General features: G+C 51.5%; 1 protein-coding gene across 4 annotated transcripts in view; it reads left to right on the forward strand.

Moving 5' to 3' along the window:
• The window catches only part of Ppp1r12c (protein phosphatase 1 regulatory subunit 12C), a 28,219-nt gene that overhangs the window by 257 nt on the left and 9,978 nt on the right, over positions 1-17,984 (forward strand). For all 4 annotated transcript variants that reach the window (XM_017801543.2, XM_008846677.3, XM_029570165.1 and 1 more), the window contains exons 1-4: positions 1-205; positions 4,055-4,185; positions 4,267-4,385; positions 16,347-16,506. The exon at positions 1-205 is cut by the window's left edge. In XM_017801543.2, the coding sequence (XP_017657032.1) occupies positions 1-205; positions 4,055-4,185; positions 4,267-4,385; positions 16,347-16,506 (615 nt within the window). The remainder of the gene's footprint in view (positions 206-4,054; positions 4,186-4,266; positions 4,386-16,346; positions 16,507-17,984) is intronic.

Consider the following 17,984-nt stretch of genomic DNA (forward strand, 5'->3'; position numbering starts at 1 on the left):
CGGGGAGCGGCGCGCCCGCACCGTCCGCTTCGAGCGCGCCGCCGAGTTCCTGGCGGCCTGCGCGGGCGGGGACCTGGATGAAGCTCGCCTGATGCTGCGCGCGGCCGACCCCGGCCCTGGCGCCGAGCTTGACCCAGCCGCCCCGCCGCCCGCCCTCGCCGTGCTAGACTCCACCAACGCGGACGGCATCAGCGCCCTGCACCAGGTCAGTCCCTCGCTCTGCGTGTGCGCCACCGCGGGCATCTTCCCGCCACCCCATTCCCGACCCTGGCCACCTCCCTGGACCGAGGGCGCCGCTGACCATCCCCAGCTCTTTTCACTCATTGACCGGCCTGTGCCACCCCTGCTGTAGCGTGTATGCGGTTACCTCCTTTCCCTGCACCGTTTGCAGCTCTACTCACGTCCGTGCCTACGCTGGCCCAGTTTCTCCTTTCCAGGCAGATACTGTTTTCTGCCCTAGGCCTGACACGTCTTGCTCTTGCAGTCCTGCCTTGGTGCTGCACCCAGGTGCTTTCAGGGCGGCTTCTCTGAGCTTCCACCTCGTGCCACACTCCTTTTCCTGTGACCGGTGCAGTCTGTCGCTGTCTCTGGATGGTTTTTCCTGAGCCCCTTCCTTCCAGACTGCGTGTCACTCTGTTTCCTTGAAATGACACTTCCTCTGTTGGGTCATCCCGGGCTCCCTCTCGGTCGTTCCCCACCCCCAAGGCACTCACTCGTTTTACTTACTCACTTTCGGGGACCTTGCCACCTCTTAGATGAACCTCTCAGCATTTGCCCGTATGGAAAATTCCCTCTTCCAAGTCCTCTTGGAGTACTTCTCTCCTTCTCTCTCCATCTTTTTTTTTTTTTTTTTTTTTTTTTTTTTTTTTTTTTTTTTTTTTAAAACAAGGTCTTCCTATGTCGCTCCAGTCCACTAGGAACTTGGGTGATCCTCCTGCCTCAGCGCCCTGATTGCTAGGATTATAGATATGGCCACTTCAACTCTTGGGTCACCTCTTAGTCTTTATTTGGGCAGCCTCACACTCATAAACTGTTCATGCGTCTTAGCTTTCCACTCTGTCACCTCCCACGGGATTTTCGAACCTACTCGACCAAAGCCAGGTACCCTTTAAGACACCCTGATTGCTGTTTCCAGCGATCCTGTGCCCCATAGTGAGGCACCCTTGGTCCAGGGAAGTGGCCAGGGCCGGGGGATGGGGTGTAGGGAGGATGCCTGAGGTGATGCAGATGCAGGGCTGGTGAGGGGCTGACCTGGTGCAGGGCGCTGGATTCTTTCTGAGTCTTAATGCTTTCATCTCTCATCCTGCAGTTGGTGCCAGCAGTCGGATAAGGTTAGCCGCACAAGAGCCTCCATTCCTACCATTCTCCCTCCAGGGTTGGCTCAGTGTCCCATCTCCTGGTGGGCACTTTCATGAATACACCCCATCTCCTGGGGTTCCCTCCCCCTCTTTTCCTTGCTAGGATCTCTGGAGTTGGGAAACAGGGAGGACCCTGGGAGGAAAGCTTGACTGCCTATGGAGGTGGGGAACAAGGGGAGGAGCTCTAGGATATTTGACAGGCCTGGTTTTCAGATACCCAGGATGACAAAAGACAATCCGAATCAGTCTGCCCTGAGCTGGGGATATAGCACAGCTGGTAGAGTGCTCAGAGTGCAGGAACCCTTAGGCTGTATTCCTTGCACTGAGTAAGCCAGGTATGGTGGTGCTGGAAGGTAGAGGGGAGAGGTTCATTGTCATCTTAAGCCACACACACTTGAATGTGAGGTCAGCCTGGGCTACTTGAGACCCTGTCAAATTAAAAAAAAAAAAAAATCAGTCTGTCTGATCTCATCTCAGCTTGTCTGTCCATTCCCTGACCCCCAAGTATCTTTTCAGTCTGCGATTTAGTTTTCTTACCTGTAAAATGGGACCAGCAGTTGCTCCCAGCACGGTTGGGGGGGAGGTGTTGGGTGTGGAAAATTCCCTTCTTGGGGCCTGCTGCACTGGGTATATTGTGAATTTGCTGCCCCAGTGTTGTCTGGGATATTTTCTTTTTCTTTTTGTCTTTTTGAGACAGGGTCTCCTTGTAGCCCCAGCTGTCCTGGAACTCCCTATGTAGACCAGGCTGGCCTTGAACTCACAGAGATCGCCTGCCTCTGCCTCCCCAGTGCTGGGACTATAGGCCTGTGCCACCACGCCCAGCCTTTGGGATATTTTCTTTTGCCTAATCAGGCTACTGTTTCCCTGATGTCCCTCTCTGGGTTTCAGCATCTTTGTCTAGTCCCAGAGAGCAGTTCCCACTGCTGTGCCTCTCTGCCTCCTCCAGCACCCAGGCCCTGGCCCTCTCAAGCCTTTCCTTCAGGCTGTATCTGCTTCTGTCTGCTAGACCACCTTCCCTGGCAGGACCTGGCCTGCCTCCCCCCACCTTGGGGAGATCTTGGTGAACTCATTCTCCAGGACTTTACAGGAAGTTTGAAAGACTGGGCCGTCCAATTCAGGGACCGTTAGGGACCTGCGTCGGCTTACAGGGCCTTCGAGCCGGGTGCTAGGGTTTGGAGTGGGTCTGAGTGTAGCGTCACAGCCTTATGCCATTTGTCTGGTTCTGCCCAGGATTTAGTAATGAAAGGCCCTGGAGCCAGGGAAGTTCTCAGCCCCAGGAAAATAGGGACAGGTGGTCACCCTGCCTTTCGACTTTTAGTCTTAGCTGATTTCTTCACCTGGGGCTGTGTTCCCAGCTCTACATCCTCCTCTCCTGCTGTGTGTTTCCTGAGCCAGGCCTCAGTCTCTACCTCAGCAGGATGGGAGGCACTCCTTCCTCCACCCCCAAACCGCCTTGTCCAATAATGGCTATGAGTTGGGTCTGGAGTAGGAGGGGCTAGGAGCCAAGATTCCTAGGTTTGAACAGGGGAAAGATTGGAGGCCCAGGCATCTGGGTCTGAGGGAGGAGGTCTGGAGTCAGGATGGCTGAGGCCTAGAGTCCTAGGTCTGAGGGAGGAGGAGCTGGGCCTGGATTCTGGGTCCCTGGTGCCCTGGCCTCAGGCATCTTTCACATGGATGCTTGTGCCCAGCCAGGTCCTTGAAAGGGAAAGGCCCATCTGCCTCCTTGCCCCCCCATCTCCATGACAACAGGGTGGAAATAAACGGAGCCCAGAGTTCATCCCGTTCCCAGGGCACGTGTGGCCCCCCTCTCGCAGCCTGAATTTCCATGACTTCATGCTCTTGGCCCTTGTAGCTTCCTCCCCCCTTTTCCAGATGGATGGCTTTGAAGAAGTGAGGAGATTGGGGGGTTAATTTTCCTGAGGACCCAGGAGTCCAGACCCACCACCCTCACAGACTCAGTTCATGTTCCAGTGCCCAGCCAGTGTCTGAGGACCTGGGACTAACTTTCCTGTGGCCCTGGGTGCCATTATGACTTGGTGAGGCCTCATCACCCCGAGCTTTCAGTTCTAAGGGCAGGAGTGTTGGAAAAGATATTCCGAGAAAACTTGTGTGTGCAGTAGGCCCTCCACAACAGGAGCTTGGTCCACTTGGATTCCCAGGCACAAGGAGCACAGCCCACTCCTCTCCTTTGGGAATTGTGCTCTAGACCCTAGGCAAGTGTCTGTCACTACCCAGTCTGGATGTGGATTTTATCAGTCCTTTCTGGTCCCGGGCTCCCCTCAGGAGTTGGCTCCTGGAATGTGCCTGCTCAAGGTACCCTGCCCCTTCAGGAGAGCTGAATGGGCTCTGGGGCTCCTCTCTTTCCTCATTCTGGAGGTGGTGACTATGGGTTACACTCCATCTCACAGAAAGTATTCTGTGGTGGCCCCATCCCTACCCTCTCTACTCCTATCTTCCGGCTTCTGGCATCTGCTCCTGGTATCCAGAGAGCTCCAGATGCTCAGGTGACCTAAGCTGGGGCTGTCTTAAACAGCTGGTGGCTGGCGGGGCACTGGGACCTGTGCTAGAAGCCGTTTGCATTGGTTTCTGCAGTCCTCACTGACCCTGGGCCCCTGGGTCTGCTTCATGGAGCTTTTTGGGAGTTTCCTTGCTGACTGAACAAGGTGCTCAGTGGTGGGGTTTGCCCTCTCCCTTAGGCCTGCATCGATGAGAACCTGGAGGTGGTGCGTTTCCTGGTGGAGCAGGGTGCCACTGTGAACCAGGCAGACAATGAAGGCTGGACGCCTCTGCACGTGGCCGCCTCCTGTGGGTACCTGGACATTGCCAGGTGAGGTGAGGGGTGGACAGGCAGGGTCTGGGCTGGGTGCCGGGGCCAGGCCTGGCAGTCCTGACCTTCCCCTGCCCCCAGGTACCTCCTGAGCCATGGGGCCAACATCGCTGCTGTCAACAGTGACGGGGACCTGCCCCTGGACCTGGCCGAGTCAGATGCCATGGAGGGGCTGCTGAAGGCAGAGATCGCCCGCCGAGGTGGGCCTCTGGGGTTAAGAGCTTTGGAATCTGGAAGCCTGGGCTCAGAGTTCCAGCCCACTTCCTTGGATGCTGTTACTCTCTCTGTGCCTAAGTTTCTTCCCTGGGAAGTAGGTTTAGAAAGGGACCTGTGCCCTGGGGACTTTAGTGAAGTGATTGGATAAGCTCTTGTGGTACCACTGGGCACAGAGTAAGAGCACAGGCTGGTGCACCCCTGTAATCCTAGCCCTTGGGAGGCAGAAGCAGGTGGATCTCTGTGAGTTCAAGGCCAGCTTGATCTACATAGTGAGTTCCAGGCCAGCCAGGGCTACAGGGCGACCCTGTCTCAAAAAAAAAAAGCAAAGAAAAAAAGGCAGAGGCTTCTATAGAGGTGTTTGCTGTTTGCCACTGCACAGCCCTGAGTAACTGAGGAATTGCAATACTGAGCAAGAGCTTTTCTAGAAGGCAGCAGCAGGATGGTGGGACCCTGCTACGTGTCTGGAGGGAGTGGGAACAGGCGGCGGATTTTAGGTTTGGTCTCTCTACTGAGTTCTGAGGGCCCCTGTGCCCCAGGTTTTCCTTCAGTGAAGTCTGAGCAGTGAAGGCCGAGAAGCCCTTGAATTTCCATCCGGCATGTTCATTTTCCTAGGAAGGCTGCATTCCTAATAGGTTCTCACAGGGCCTTGACATCCTACTGTCTGCCTAAAAAGCCAGTATAGAAGTCCAGCGCCATGGGATGCGCAGTAATCCCAGCACTTAGGAGGTGAAAGCAGGAAGAGGAGGAGTTTAAGGTCAGCCTCTGCTACATAAGAGATTCAAGGCCAGCCTGGGCTACATGAGACCCTGTCTTCAACAAAGCGAAATCCCGAATTAGTTGCTGTGTAGCTGGGTGAGTCTTGGCTTTCCAGCGCAGGGCCTAGAAGGGAAGGGTTTGGGAGCCAGTTGGGTGTGGTACAGCTTGGCTGGCTCTCCAGAGTCTGGTGGAGCTCTGGTTTTCCAGTGTGGCTTCTGAAACCTGACTTTGTGAGCTTGGTTGGCACTTTGGCCTTGGCAGGCTTACGGGTCCTTAGTAAAGCAGGGTGTGAGCACCATACCCAGTGGGAGCCCAGGTAGGAGGTGAGAGGATGGAGGATGAGGATGGGCAGATGCTGGGAGGCCTTGGGTCTTGGGCTCCTCTGGCCTTGCATGTTGCCACCATGGACAGAGAGGCCAAGGTCAGTGTTGGCATGTTGAATATCAGGTGGTTGGAAGCCACAGGGGATGCTGTAGCCAGTGGGCACAGGAGGCAGAGGGCAGAGGTCAGGAGGCTCTCAGGGTTACAGTGGCGAAGCTGGCCTCTCCCTTCCCCTTTCCCGATTTCATTTTGGTAAAACTTCAGACTTAGAGAAAAGTCGCCCAAATCCACCATCTACCATAGAATCTTGCCCGAGATTCAGCTGAAGTTTTGTTTATTTTTTGAGACAGGGTCTGGCTATGTAGCCTTGATTGGCCTGGAGCTCGCTATGTGCAGGCTAGCCTTGAACTTACGGCAGTTCTTCTGCCTTTGCCTCCTGGGTGCTAGGATAAGTGTTTACCACCATGAGAGCAGCTTCACCAGGGGGTTTTCTTTAAAGGGTGTGTGTGGGTGTGGGTGCAGGTGTGGAGGTCAGGACAGCCCTTCCTTCCACCTTGTTGAGACAGGCTCCCTTGTTCCTGCTGCCGCCAGCACTCCACCTCATCCGGCGTTTTTACGTGCGTTCCGGGGACAGAACTCAGATTGTCAGGTTTGCATGGCAAGCACTTTGACCTGCTGAGCCATCTCCCCAGCCAGTTATTTAAAAAATGTTTTTTAACTTACATTTATTTGGGGGAGGGTGTGTGCGCATTTGCGCTTGCCACAGTGGGTTTGTGGAGTCCAGAAGACAAGTTGTGGGGGGCTCAGTTCTCTCTACCATGTGGGTCCCAGGATCCAGCTCAGGTTTGCCAGGCTTGGTGGCAAGCGCCTTTATGTGCCAAGCCAGCTCACTGGTCCACCCGTCGTCTTTAAAAGCAGTGCTTGGGGATAGCGTTCACACCCCCAGCAGTTTACCCATTTAAAGCACACAGCTCAGTGGTTGTGCTGTGGCCCACAGAGTTGTGTAATCAACCCCACATTGATTTCAAAACATTAAAAAAAAAAATCACCCCCAAAGAAATCCTGTAGCTCTCAACCCCTTCCCCTCTGCCAGTTCTAGACAACCCTAAATGCCTTCTCTCCTTGCTGCTTTGTCTGTTTTGGGCATTTCACAGGCACGGAATCCCATGGTCTTTATCTTTCTGTTGGAACCTTCCTCCTTGTTTCACACAGGCACCAATACACTGCCTTCCTCCTGCCTCCTCCCTTCCATTCCTGAGCTACTTTGAGACTATGTTGCTACGGCCTTGTAACTGCCCCAGATGGTGGGGAAGTACCTCCCTCAACGCACCCCCTGCAAGGGCTGCAGCTTCAGGCTTTGGGCTTCCACGCCACACTGTAGCTGCTGCTTCTGCTATGACCGGGCCTCTCCCCCCCTGGAGCTTGAGAGTTGGGGTGAGGACATTTCAGCCTGCCTTCCATCCATGCTGATACAGAGTGTTTCTCAGCTGAGACCAGGGTGCTTTGTCTCTATTTTTGTTTTATGTGTGTGAGTGTCTTTCCTGAATGTATGTAAGTGCACCTGTATGTGCAGTGCCCATGGAGGCCAGAAAGGGCGTTGGACCCCCCAGAACTGGAGTTACGGACTGTTGTTAGCTTCCATGTGGGTGCTGGGAACCGAACCTGGGTCCTCTGCAAGAGCAGCCAGTAACTGCTGACCCATCTCTCCAGCCCCCAGGGTGTTCTCTTGACTAGATGATTCAGCCCTGATGAGACCTGATCATTTATGAATTTGAGGCCGCCTGAGCTACAGAGCAAGTTCAAACCCAGCTTGGGCAACTTAGTGAGACCTTGTCTCGGAATGTGAAAAAAGAAAAAAGAGGGTTGGGGACTGGAGATGTAATTCAGTAAGTAGAGTGCTTGCTGAGCTTGTACATCGTCCCAGGGTTAATCCCCAGCACCTAGACAGAACAAGTGTTGCATGTCTCAGACCTACGCTATTCTTTATTTGTTGTCCCAGGCTGTCCTGGAACACACTGCAGTCCAGTGTGGTCTCCAGCTTGAGAGCCTCCTGCTTCCCGAGTGCTGGGGTTCCAGTAGTGAGCCACCACACCTGTTTCTGTTTCTGTTTTATGGTGCTGGGCACTGGAAAAGTTGGCTACAGGGTGATCCTTGAAGCACTTCTTTGGGTCGCCACTGGGATCCTCAGGTGTGGAGGGCATGAGAATGGACCACATGATCCATGACTTTTCTTGTGTTTTTTATAGCAGTTGCTGTAGCCAGACTCAACTTCTCAGAGCCCTTGTGCTCCCCTTCTGTGGGCTGAGGAGGCTGAGGAAGGGGGCGAAGATGGGGGCTGTGGGCTTATGGGATCGGCCAGGAACAAAGAACTGGGGCCCTGCTGGAGAGATGCTTGGCTTCATGACTGGGATGGACGCTTCTGGGAAACTCAAGGCCAGTGCTCACAGCCTGCACGGTACTTCACTTCTCGAGAAGCATGGGCTGGGGATGAGGGTCTGGTCCCCAGGACCACTGCAGGGTGGTCAGGTCCTTCCAGCTCCTGTGGACACACAGCGAGGACATGTAGAGTCCCCAGGGCGCTGGGCATCCGGATTGCCATTGCAGTGTGTCCCAGATGGCCACCCCTTTCTTGGTCCCTGCCTTCCTCTCTGGTCTGCTGGTCAGTGGGAAGGGCTGTCTTGCCCTTCATCCTGGGCTGCAACCTGCTTCTTGTCTACCCTGGCTTGTCCAGTGGCTTAGTGTGGAATTAGGCTGTGCTCTTTCCAAGTACCAGAAACCCATTCCAGCCTGATGGGCCAAGAAGGGGAGTACATGCTGTGTACACGCATATTTACAGTAGCCTAGGGCTGGCATGTGGCTTGGTGTCAGCATGTGGCAGTTGCCTAGTATGTGAGTTCCATCCCCAGCACCCAGGAGAGACAGTAGTCCAGGTATAGAAATGACCCAAAAGTCCACGTAGTCTATAAATATAATTCAGTACTATCCATTCTTAAGGAAGGAAACAGACATATGTGACATGGATGAACCTTGAGTACATCATGCCAAATGATGTCATAACCAGTTCCACAAAGTCAAGTGCGTGGCTTCCATTTATGTGTGATACCCAGAGTAATCAAAATTATAGAGCTGAGCAAATGCACACGGCTTCTGGAATGGTGGATGCTGGACGCTAGCAAGAAGGTGAACACAGGGCTGGCGAGGTGGCTCAGTGGGTAAAGGTGCTTCCTGACAACCTGGGTTCCATCCCTGTGACCCACCTGGTGGAAGCAGAGAACCGACTTCCACAAATTGTCCTATTGTCCTCTGACCTCCACATATGTGCTGTGGCATGCGCCATGCACGTACATGTAAATAAACGTAATAAAAATTAAGATGGAATAGAGAGTTGCTGTTAATGTGTGTGGAGTGTGTCTCTCTGTGTGTGCCATGTGTATGCATGTGGAGGCCAGAAGTCAACTGAATGCCGTTCCTCAGGAGCCATCCACCTTGGTTTTTGAGACAGGGTCCCTCACTAACTTAGGGCTCACTGATTGGGCTAGGCTGCTCTCCCTCCCCCCAGGTGAGCCCCAGGGAACCTCCTGTCTCCATCTCCCCAGGGTTGGGGTTACAGGTATACTACCATGCCTGCCTTTGTATGTGGGTGCTGGTGATTGAACTCAGGTCTCCATGCTTGTGTGGAAAGCACTTTGCCAACTGAGCTATTTATCAGCCCCAAGAACGTCAGTCTTGTAAGATGCAAAAGTTAGAGATGGATACTAAATGCTACCAAGCTGTATGCCACAAAGTCTGTAAGATGGCTGGGTGTGATGGCTTATGCCTGTAATCCTTACACTCGGGGGAGGGGGTGGAGGCAGGAGGATGGCTACTTTGAGGCCAGCCTAGGCTACACAGGGAGACCCTTGTCTCCAGAAAACAGTTGAAGATGGTAAATATGCTGTTGTTAATTTTACCCTAATTTTCTTTTGAGAAAGTATCTTGTAGCCTAGGCTGGTCTCTAACATGAGATGTTCCTGCCTTGGCTGCTTGAGCTGGGGATTCCAAGTATGTGCCGGCTCACCATAGTTCTGTTATTAAAATAGCATATGGGCTTATGTTATTGGACCTTTGTGTTGGCTTCTGGCTTGCTTTGATCCAGAGGCACACACAAAGTTCAGAGTAGCTCTCCATCCCTGCTGAACTCTGCCTGGACCTCATTCTGGGATCCATCTCTCGGTGGGGTGCTTAGCTTGGCTCCTAGCAGTGCAGGCTGATGCCACCTGGAACAAAGAACTCCCATCCTTTCCATCTGAGCCACAGTCCCCTGTCTGATGCTCAGTGTGACACATGGACTAATACTAGCTCTGAAGCCTACGCTGTATGTTCGGGGTTGGGGGTAAGGTCACCCTTCGACCCGCCTGTGAACAGAGTCATATTTGAGCCATGTGGGGAGGAAAGTCAGGATGTGGTTACTGAAGGAGGAAGAGTGGGTGCTGGCAGCTCCTAGCAGTTCTGCACAGCCTGGGTTGCAGGGTCAGGCCCCAGGCAAGCAGTCGTGGTGGTTGTCCTGTGTCCCCCTGCCACTTTGCACAGGGGCCTGGGGCTGCATAGGAAGGAGGCTTATAAAGTGCTTTGGGGAAAGGTGAAGCAGTGTCACATCCAGGATGGATAGATGATGGGCTGTGACACCCAGGGACAGTCACAGTTGACTGGTGGTCCCAAGTGCAGGCGAGGTTAGAGCAACAGAAAAGCTTGTTCCTGCCCTGGGGGCGGGGGCGCTGCAGGCACTTCAGGTAATGGTTGGACACCGTTGGTTGTGGCTAGAACAGGACCCCAGGGCCCCAGCTTGTCCTGGATGTGCCACTGCTTCACCTTTCCCCAAAGCACTTTACAAGTCTCCTTCCTATGCAGCCCCAGGCCCTTGTGCAAAGTGTTCTAGCCGTTGTACTCCTAGGTAGCTTGAGTGGACAGGATGCTTGCTGCAGTATTTATTGCTTGTAGTGCTGAGAAGTTTGTGTCTTTGTCAGAGTGGATGAGGCCCTTATGTATAAAGAGTGATCCCAGCAGGGGTCAGCTGACCTTTCCTGTGGAGGGCTAGACAGTACATATTTCAGGCCTTGCGGGGCACACTGTCCCTGTTTCAATGACTTTACCAGCTGCTCTAGAGGGAAATGAGCCAGGGACAGGATGAGAAAAATCAGATGTGGCTGGGTGCCATTAAAGCTTCATTTTTGGTCTGATGAGATGGTTCAGCGGGTAAAGGTACTTGCTGCCAAGCCTGATGACCTGAGTTTATTCCCTGGGAACCACATGGTGGAAGGGGAGAACTGACTCCCAAAAGTTGTCCTCTGACCTCCCTCCCTGCTCCCTATAAAGAAACAAACAAACAAACAAACAGATAAATATAATCGAAAACCTTCATTTTCAGGATTGGGATTGTAGCTCAGTGGGTCGAGTGCTAGCCACATAAGCTTGAGGACCTGAGTTTGAATCCCCAGCACACATAGAAACCCAGTGAGCACTTGTAATCCCAGTGTGTGGGGGGTGCAGAGACAAGAGGATCTCTGGGCCTTGCTGACCAGACAGGCTAGCTGCATCAGTCAGCAAGCCCGTCTCAGAAATAAAGCGAAGGGGGGCAGGGCAAGATGGGTAAGCAGGTAAAAGTGCTTTCTGAGTGACCTGAGCTCAGTCTCCGGACTCTGTGTAGCAAAGCCAGATGTCGGGCCCCATCTGTAATCCAATCACTCCTTGGCAAGATGGGAAGTGGAGGAGGACGTGGGGGGAACGCCAGAAGCTCCTCTAAGCAGAACAGTTGAATCTCAGCAAGGTGGGAGGAGAGAACAGACAGCGGGAAAGTTGTACTCCCACATGAGTGCCATGGCGTTCGAACCTACACACACGGACACACACACCCCCACACACCCACAGACACACACACACACGGGGACACACACACGAACACACACACCCCACACCCATACACACCCCCCACACCCCCTCACCCCCCCATACATACACACCCACCCACACACAGACACACACACTTTTTTTTGTGTGTGTGTGTCTTCTTGAGACGGCCTCTGTAGCTCCAGGCCTGGAAATCATGGTGTAGACCAGGCTGGTTTCAGTCTCACAGAAATCTTCCTGCTTCTTCCCCGAGTGCTGGGAATAAAGGCGTGCATCACTACTCCCAGCACACACATAAATATTTTTAAAAAAATGAAGAGGGGGAGCTGGAGAGATGACTCAGTGATTAAGAGCACTGGCTGCTCTTGCAGAGGACCTGGGTTTGAATCCCAGCACCCATATGGCATATAACTCCAGTTCCAGGGGATCTGACACTTTTTTTCTGACCTCTGTGGCATAGCATGATGTAGGTATGTTTACACACATGTAGGAAATACACTCATACGCATGAAATAAAAATAGGCTATAAAATGGAGGGAGTGGTGGGAGTCAGGTGGTGGGAGTCAGAGGCAGGTGGATCTCTGTGATGAAGACCAGCCTGGTCTACATAGGGAGTTCCAGGCTGGCTGGGGCTACAGGGAGAGCTTGTCTGAAAAAAACAAAATAAATAAAACTTGAAAATGGAGGGGCTGAAGAGGTGGCTCAGTGGTTAAGAGCGTGTGTTTCTAATGCAGAAGGCCCATGTTTGGTTCCCAGCACCCACATTAGACTGCTCGAAATAAAATTTTTTCAAAGCAATTAGCTTGCCAGGCGTGGTGGTGCACACACCTTTACTTTTAGCACTTGGGAGGCAGAGGCAGGCAGATCTCTGTGAGATTGAGGCTAACCTGGTCTACATAGCTAGGGCTACAGAGAGACCCTGTCTCAAAAAGACATCCTTTTCTGGCCCCTCTTCTAGCTTCTGCAGGCACCCATGTACACATGGCATACACATACACATAAATAAAAAGTAAAAATAGATCCTTTTTAAGTTACAGAAATTGGTGATGTAGCTCAATTGGTAGAATATTTGCCTAGCAAGCTCTGGGTTCCGTTTGCCATGAGACCCTGTAACAGAAAAACCCAACCCAGCCATCCAAAAACAACGCATCCAAAAAAAAAAAAAAAAAAAAAAAAAATCCAAAAACCTCTGCGTTTCGCAAAGCAGATCTCAGCCTACATTGGAAGCACAGGGCAAATTGCAGATGGGTGTGCAGGACTGAACATGCTCAGGAATACTGACTGGTGGCTGAATAAAGTAAGTGAACCCCACCCTTCCCTTGCCCTGCCACAACAGGACACAACTGTAGGTGGCTCCCTTTAAGGAAGTAGAAGTCCGGAGGAAGAGGGCGGTCCCCAGCTCCCCTGCCTCACTGTGTTCTCTATGACTACAGTCCAGATGGATTCTAGCCACACACACATTTTTGGGATCTCTGCCACTGCCCAGGAATACTCCCCACTTCCCAGGCCAGGAGAACTTAAGGATGATCCCTCTGGAGTTTAGGGCCTGGCTGCCACCAGGTAATGCTGTACTGCAGCTGGGGTCTGGACAGGTCTGGTCTTGAAGCAGGATAATACCTGTAACCAACTGTCAGGATTGTTTCTTGGATCCCATTGATAGCTTTATGGCAGAAGTTTACAGTACTCGTGTTTAGGGAAGCATTTGGTCACCTAGGCTAAGAGGGAGTAAGTGAAGTTGGAGGGAGTATAGTGAAGTGTGTATAGTGTACACATATGTGTATGTGAAACCAAGGCCTTGTGCTTGCCAGGCAGGCATTCTGCCACTGAAGTGTACCCCAACCCTTGGTGTTTTGAAGCAGCCTTTGTAGCCCAGGCTGTGAACTGACAATTCTCTGAGCTTCACTTCCCATGTGATGGAATCGACAGGCATATACCACTGTGCCTGACCCTTGTGTTGGTTTTTAAAGCCAGGTGGCAAGTGATGGGCTTTGCCGGTGATGTCCAGTGGATTTTGAAATTTCCAAGTTGGGGGCAGGGGATGTGGCTCAGCTGGTAGAGCGTTGCCTGGCATGCACCTCATAAACGAGGTGGTGGTTCACACCTGCAATTCTGGCACTTGGGAAGAAGAGACTGAAGGATCAGAAGTTGAAGGTCCTCCTCAGCTAATGAGTTTGAGGCTACTCTGAGCTAAAGGGGACGCTTAAAAAAAATTAAATTGGGTGCATTTAAAACAGCAAAAAGGGGCTGGGAAGATGGCTGAGCGAGTACAATCATAACTACAAGTGCCTGATCTGATTGCTGTCCCTGGAACCCATGTGAAAAGCTGGATGTGGTGAGACACATCTGTAATCCCTGCGTTCCCAAGGTGAGATGGGAGGTGGAGATGGGAGTTGTCTGGAGACACCATGGGTCAGCTAGCCTGGAGGGAAGCCCTCGGGCCAGAATTCAGTGCAGCAGCAGAAACAAGAGACCTGCTTCGCAAGCAAGAACTGACTCCTGAGAGTTGTCTTCTGAGCACACACCTGCCATGGTGCACATGTGTGCACACATGCATAATAACAAAATTTAAGAATAAAGTGTGTGTGTGTGTGTGTGTGTGTGTGTGTGTGTGTGTGTTCAGGAGTGCCCTCACCATTGTTCCATACTCGGAAACCCCAGACATATTTGATATTTACAACACTCCTTGGTTTCAGGACCACATAGCTAGTGGCTCTTGCATAGGAGCGTTTGACTCTGGCACTTCAGTAAGTGAAAAGGTTCACAGCTGTAAAAACAGGACATAATAACCTTCCCTGGAAAAAAAGGAATGTTCTTTAGGAAAGACCTCCCATCTCAGTGAGGACTCGTAGCAACAGTCGAATTAGGGAAGATTTCAGCTTCAAGGCTGCCTGGCTGTATTTATTTTTTCCTCTTTGGCTTTTTGAGGCAGGGCCTCACTGTATAGCCTAAGTTGGCCTGAAAGGCACTGTGTAGCCCAGGCTGGCCTTGAACTTGAGGCTATCCTCATAAGCCTCTTGAGTGCTGAGATTGTAAATGTGAGCTACCTTGCCTGGCCCAGGACTGCATGTTTGTATCAAAATTCATTTTGGAGCCAGGTGTACAAATAACACGTAACCTCAGCACTCAGAAGGCAAAGGCAGATTTCTGTGAGTTTGAGGCTAAGCTGAGCTACGTAGTTCTAGGTCAGCCAGAGATGCAGAGTGAACCTCTGGTTCAAGGGGGGGCTGGAGAGATGACTCAGCAGTTAAGAGCACTGACTGATCTTGCAAAGGATCTAGGTTTGGTTCTCAGTACCCACACAGTGGCTCACAGCCATCTGGTGCTACTTGAGTACTTTAAACTGAAAAAAAATTTTTTTGTCTTTTTGTTGATTGTTTTTTGACAGGGTCTCCCTAGTCACAACCCACCTGAAAGTCACAATGTGAACCAGGGTGGCCTCAATCTCACAGAGATCCACCTGCCTCTGCCTCCTGAGAGATGGGATTAAAGGTGCACGCCACCGCACTTGGGGAAACCTAAATGTGTTGTAAAAGTAAAATACAGAAATATGGAATTTCAAAGTCTGGAAAAAACTTCTAGTTCCAGGGGATCTATCATCACCTTCTTATGACCTCTGCACTACATGCGTGTGGTACACATACGTACATGCAGGCAAACACTCATGCACATAAAATAAAACTAATCTTTAAAAAGAAAAACCAACCGGGCGTTGTGGCGCATGCCTTTAGTCCCAGCATTCAGGAGGCAGAGGCAGGTGGATCTCTGAGTTTGAGGCCAGCCTAGTCTACATAGTGAGTTCCAGGTCAGCTGGAGCTACAAGAAGACCCTGTCTCAAAAAAAGACAAAAAAAAAAAAAAACCCACCCCCCAAAACCCACAAGAGGCTAGAGAGCTATCTCAGGAGATTAAGAGCCCTTGCAGAGGACCCAAATTTGGTTTGAAGCATGCACTTTAGGTGACCACCTGTAACTCAATCTCCAGGGCATGGGACACCCTCTTTTGGCCTTCATGGGCACCTGCACTCATGTGCACATACCCCACTCCATAGACATAATAAAAAATCTTAAAAAAAAAGATCAAAATGGGCTGGAGAGATGGCTCAGCAGTTAAGAACACTGGCTGTTCTTGCAGAAGACCAGGGTTCGAATCCCAGCACCCACATGGCAGCTAACAGCTGTCTGTAACTCCAGTTCCAAAGGATACGACAGCCTCTTCTGTCCTCCTCGGGCATTGTATGACATGGGTGCACTTACCTACACGCAGGCAATACACACATACACATAAAATAAAAATAATAAATATTAAAAAAAAACAGAGCTGGGCATAGTGGTGCACAACTTTAATCCCAGCACTTGAGAGGCAGAGGCGGGAGGATCTCTGTAAGTTCAAGTCCAGCCTGGTCTACATAGTGAGTTCCAGGTCAGCTTGGGGCTGCGGAGAGACCTTGTCTCAAAAGGACAAAAAAAAAAAAAAAGGTGATGCCATTAAGAGCTAGATTCAGCTAGAAACTTTAGGTCTTATATTTTTATTTATTTGGTATTTTTTTTTTTTTTTTTGGTCTTTTTGAGACAAGATCTCCCTGTAGCCCCAGCTGGCCTAGAACTCACTATGTAGACCAGGCTGGACTTGAACTCTCAGAGATCTGCCTGCCTCTCCCTCCTGAGCACTGGGATTAAAGACATGCTCCGCCACACCTGGCAGGTCTTATATTTTAAAAAGTAAAGATGGCTCATCAGCTGATATGGGAAAGACATGATTTCCATTCTCCTGACCTTAATCTGCGTCTCAAAGACCCTTGGTGGGACCCACACCTGCAGAGAGCACAGTTGGGAAACATTTGGTTAGTTCAGGTCTCCTGAGTCTCAGCAGGGAACAGCGTGAGAAAGAGACTGCACAAGTCACAGGGCCAAGCTGTGGCTGGCCAGGGCTGTAGCTTGTTTCCTGACATCCTGTGTTAGTCCTACCTCTTACCTCTTATCCCCCCAGGTGTGGATGTGGAGGCAGCCAAGCGGGCTGAGGAAGAATTGCTGCTCCATGACACGAGGTGTTGGCTGAATGGGGGTGCCATGCCAGAGGCCCGGCACCCCCGCACCGGGGCCTCCGCCCTGCATGTGGCTGCCGCCAAGGGCTATATTGAGGTGATGAGGTGAGCTGGGCCTGCGTTCTTCTTGGCATCTCCGAGTTGCTCCTGGCCTCCTTCCTCCTCTGTGTCCCTTCCGTATCCTGGCAGGCTCCACCTCGCGTGTTCTGTCGTGAGGTCTGCTATTTCTTCTTATAGTTGTGGACCTGCCTGTTTCTCCTTGTAGTTTTGACAGACTGTGTGTGTAGGCTGGTTTGGTGCGTTTGTATTTTTAGTATGGCATCCCATTCCTTTCCTGTTTTCCTGACTCTGCCATTCCTCTGGGGCTGGCATTCCCTGTTCTGTGGAGCAGTTGTCCAGGGCTGCTCTCAGCTCCCTTGGCTTTCTTTTGTGAAGTTACACTCTTTGACATGAAAATGGAGTTAAACCAGGTATGATAGCACAGGCCTCTAATAACCAGCATTGGGAGGGCCGAGGCAGAAGGATCACCATGAATGAGTTCTAGGCCAGCCCAGCCTACTGGGCAAGACCTTGTCTCAGAAGAAAAGAAAAAAGATGAGCCTCGATCTTTCTGCTCACCATGTTGGCAAGTTGTTTCAGTTTTTTTTTTTTTTTTTTTTTTTTTTTTTTTTTTTTTTTTTTTTTGGTCTCCCTGTATTTTGTTTGAGATAGGGTCTCAGTATGGAGCCTCCAGCTGTCCTGGAACTCGATATGTAGACCAGGCTGGCCTCAAACTCACAGAGATCTGACTGCCTTCTTGTTGGTAAGTTTTTAGGCAGATTTTCTCAGGTAGGGACTTAAGATCTCTTACCAACTCTGGGCTGATAGGCTGTCTACACAGGCCCTGCTCCTGAAGGAGAGGCCTCAGCCTCTGTAATTTCAGCACCTGTCCTGGGTCTGAGTCTGAGCCCTGAGCTGATCCCTGTGGAGGGGAAAGGCTGTCCTAAATGTCTGGGCCTAGCCCCAGCAGCTGTGCCCTTCTCCAGCCATGCCCTCCACCTGTGCAACTTGCCACTCCTGCCATTGCATCTGCATCCCAGCCAGCAGGAAGTAAAAGCAAGGGGAGCTAATGCCTCGCCCTTCAAGAGAACTTTCCGTAAGTGTGTAGCTCTTAATGCTGGTGTTCCAGTTACCAGGTTCTAGTCTCCTGACCATTCCTAGTTGCAAGGAACACTGGATTTGTCTTTGGCCACAGCCATGAGTCTGTTTAACACTTAGGCCTTTTTTTTTCATATGTACATGTGTATGATATGTGTGCATGCATGTGTGTGAGTGCATGTGTGTATGAAAGTGCATATGTGTACATGTGTGTGTGGAGGTCCGAGGTTGATAACAGGTTTCTACCTCAATCTCTGACCATCTTAGCTGTTGAGGCAGGATCTGTGGCTGAGCCCGAGCTTGCTTCTTTGTCAAGTTTGGCCAGCCAGCTTGCTGTGGTTATCTGGTTATCCCCAGTCCTCCTTTTGCCTGCTGAAATTATGGGGCATGGCAGCCACCTGGCTTTTTTTTTTGGACAGGGTCTTCCGGTGGTTCCAGCTGACCTG

Source organism: Nannospalax galili, unplaced genomic scaffold (genome assembly GCF_000622305.1).
Source record: "Nannospalax galili isolate Female #2095 unplaced genomic scaffold, S.galili_v1.0 scaffold842, whole genome shotgun sequence".
Taxonomy (NCBI): Eukaryota; Metazoa; Chordata; class Mammalia; order Rodentia; family Spalacidae; genus Nannospalax; species Nannospalax galili.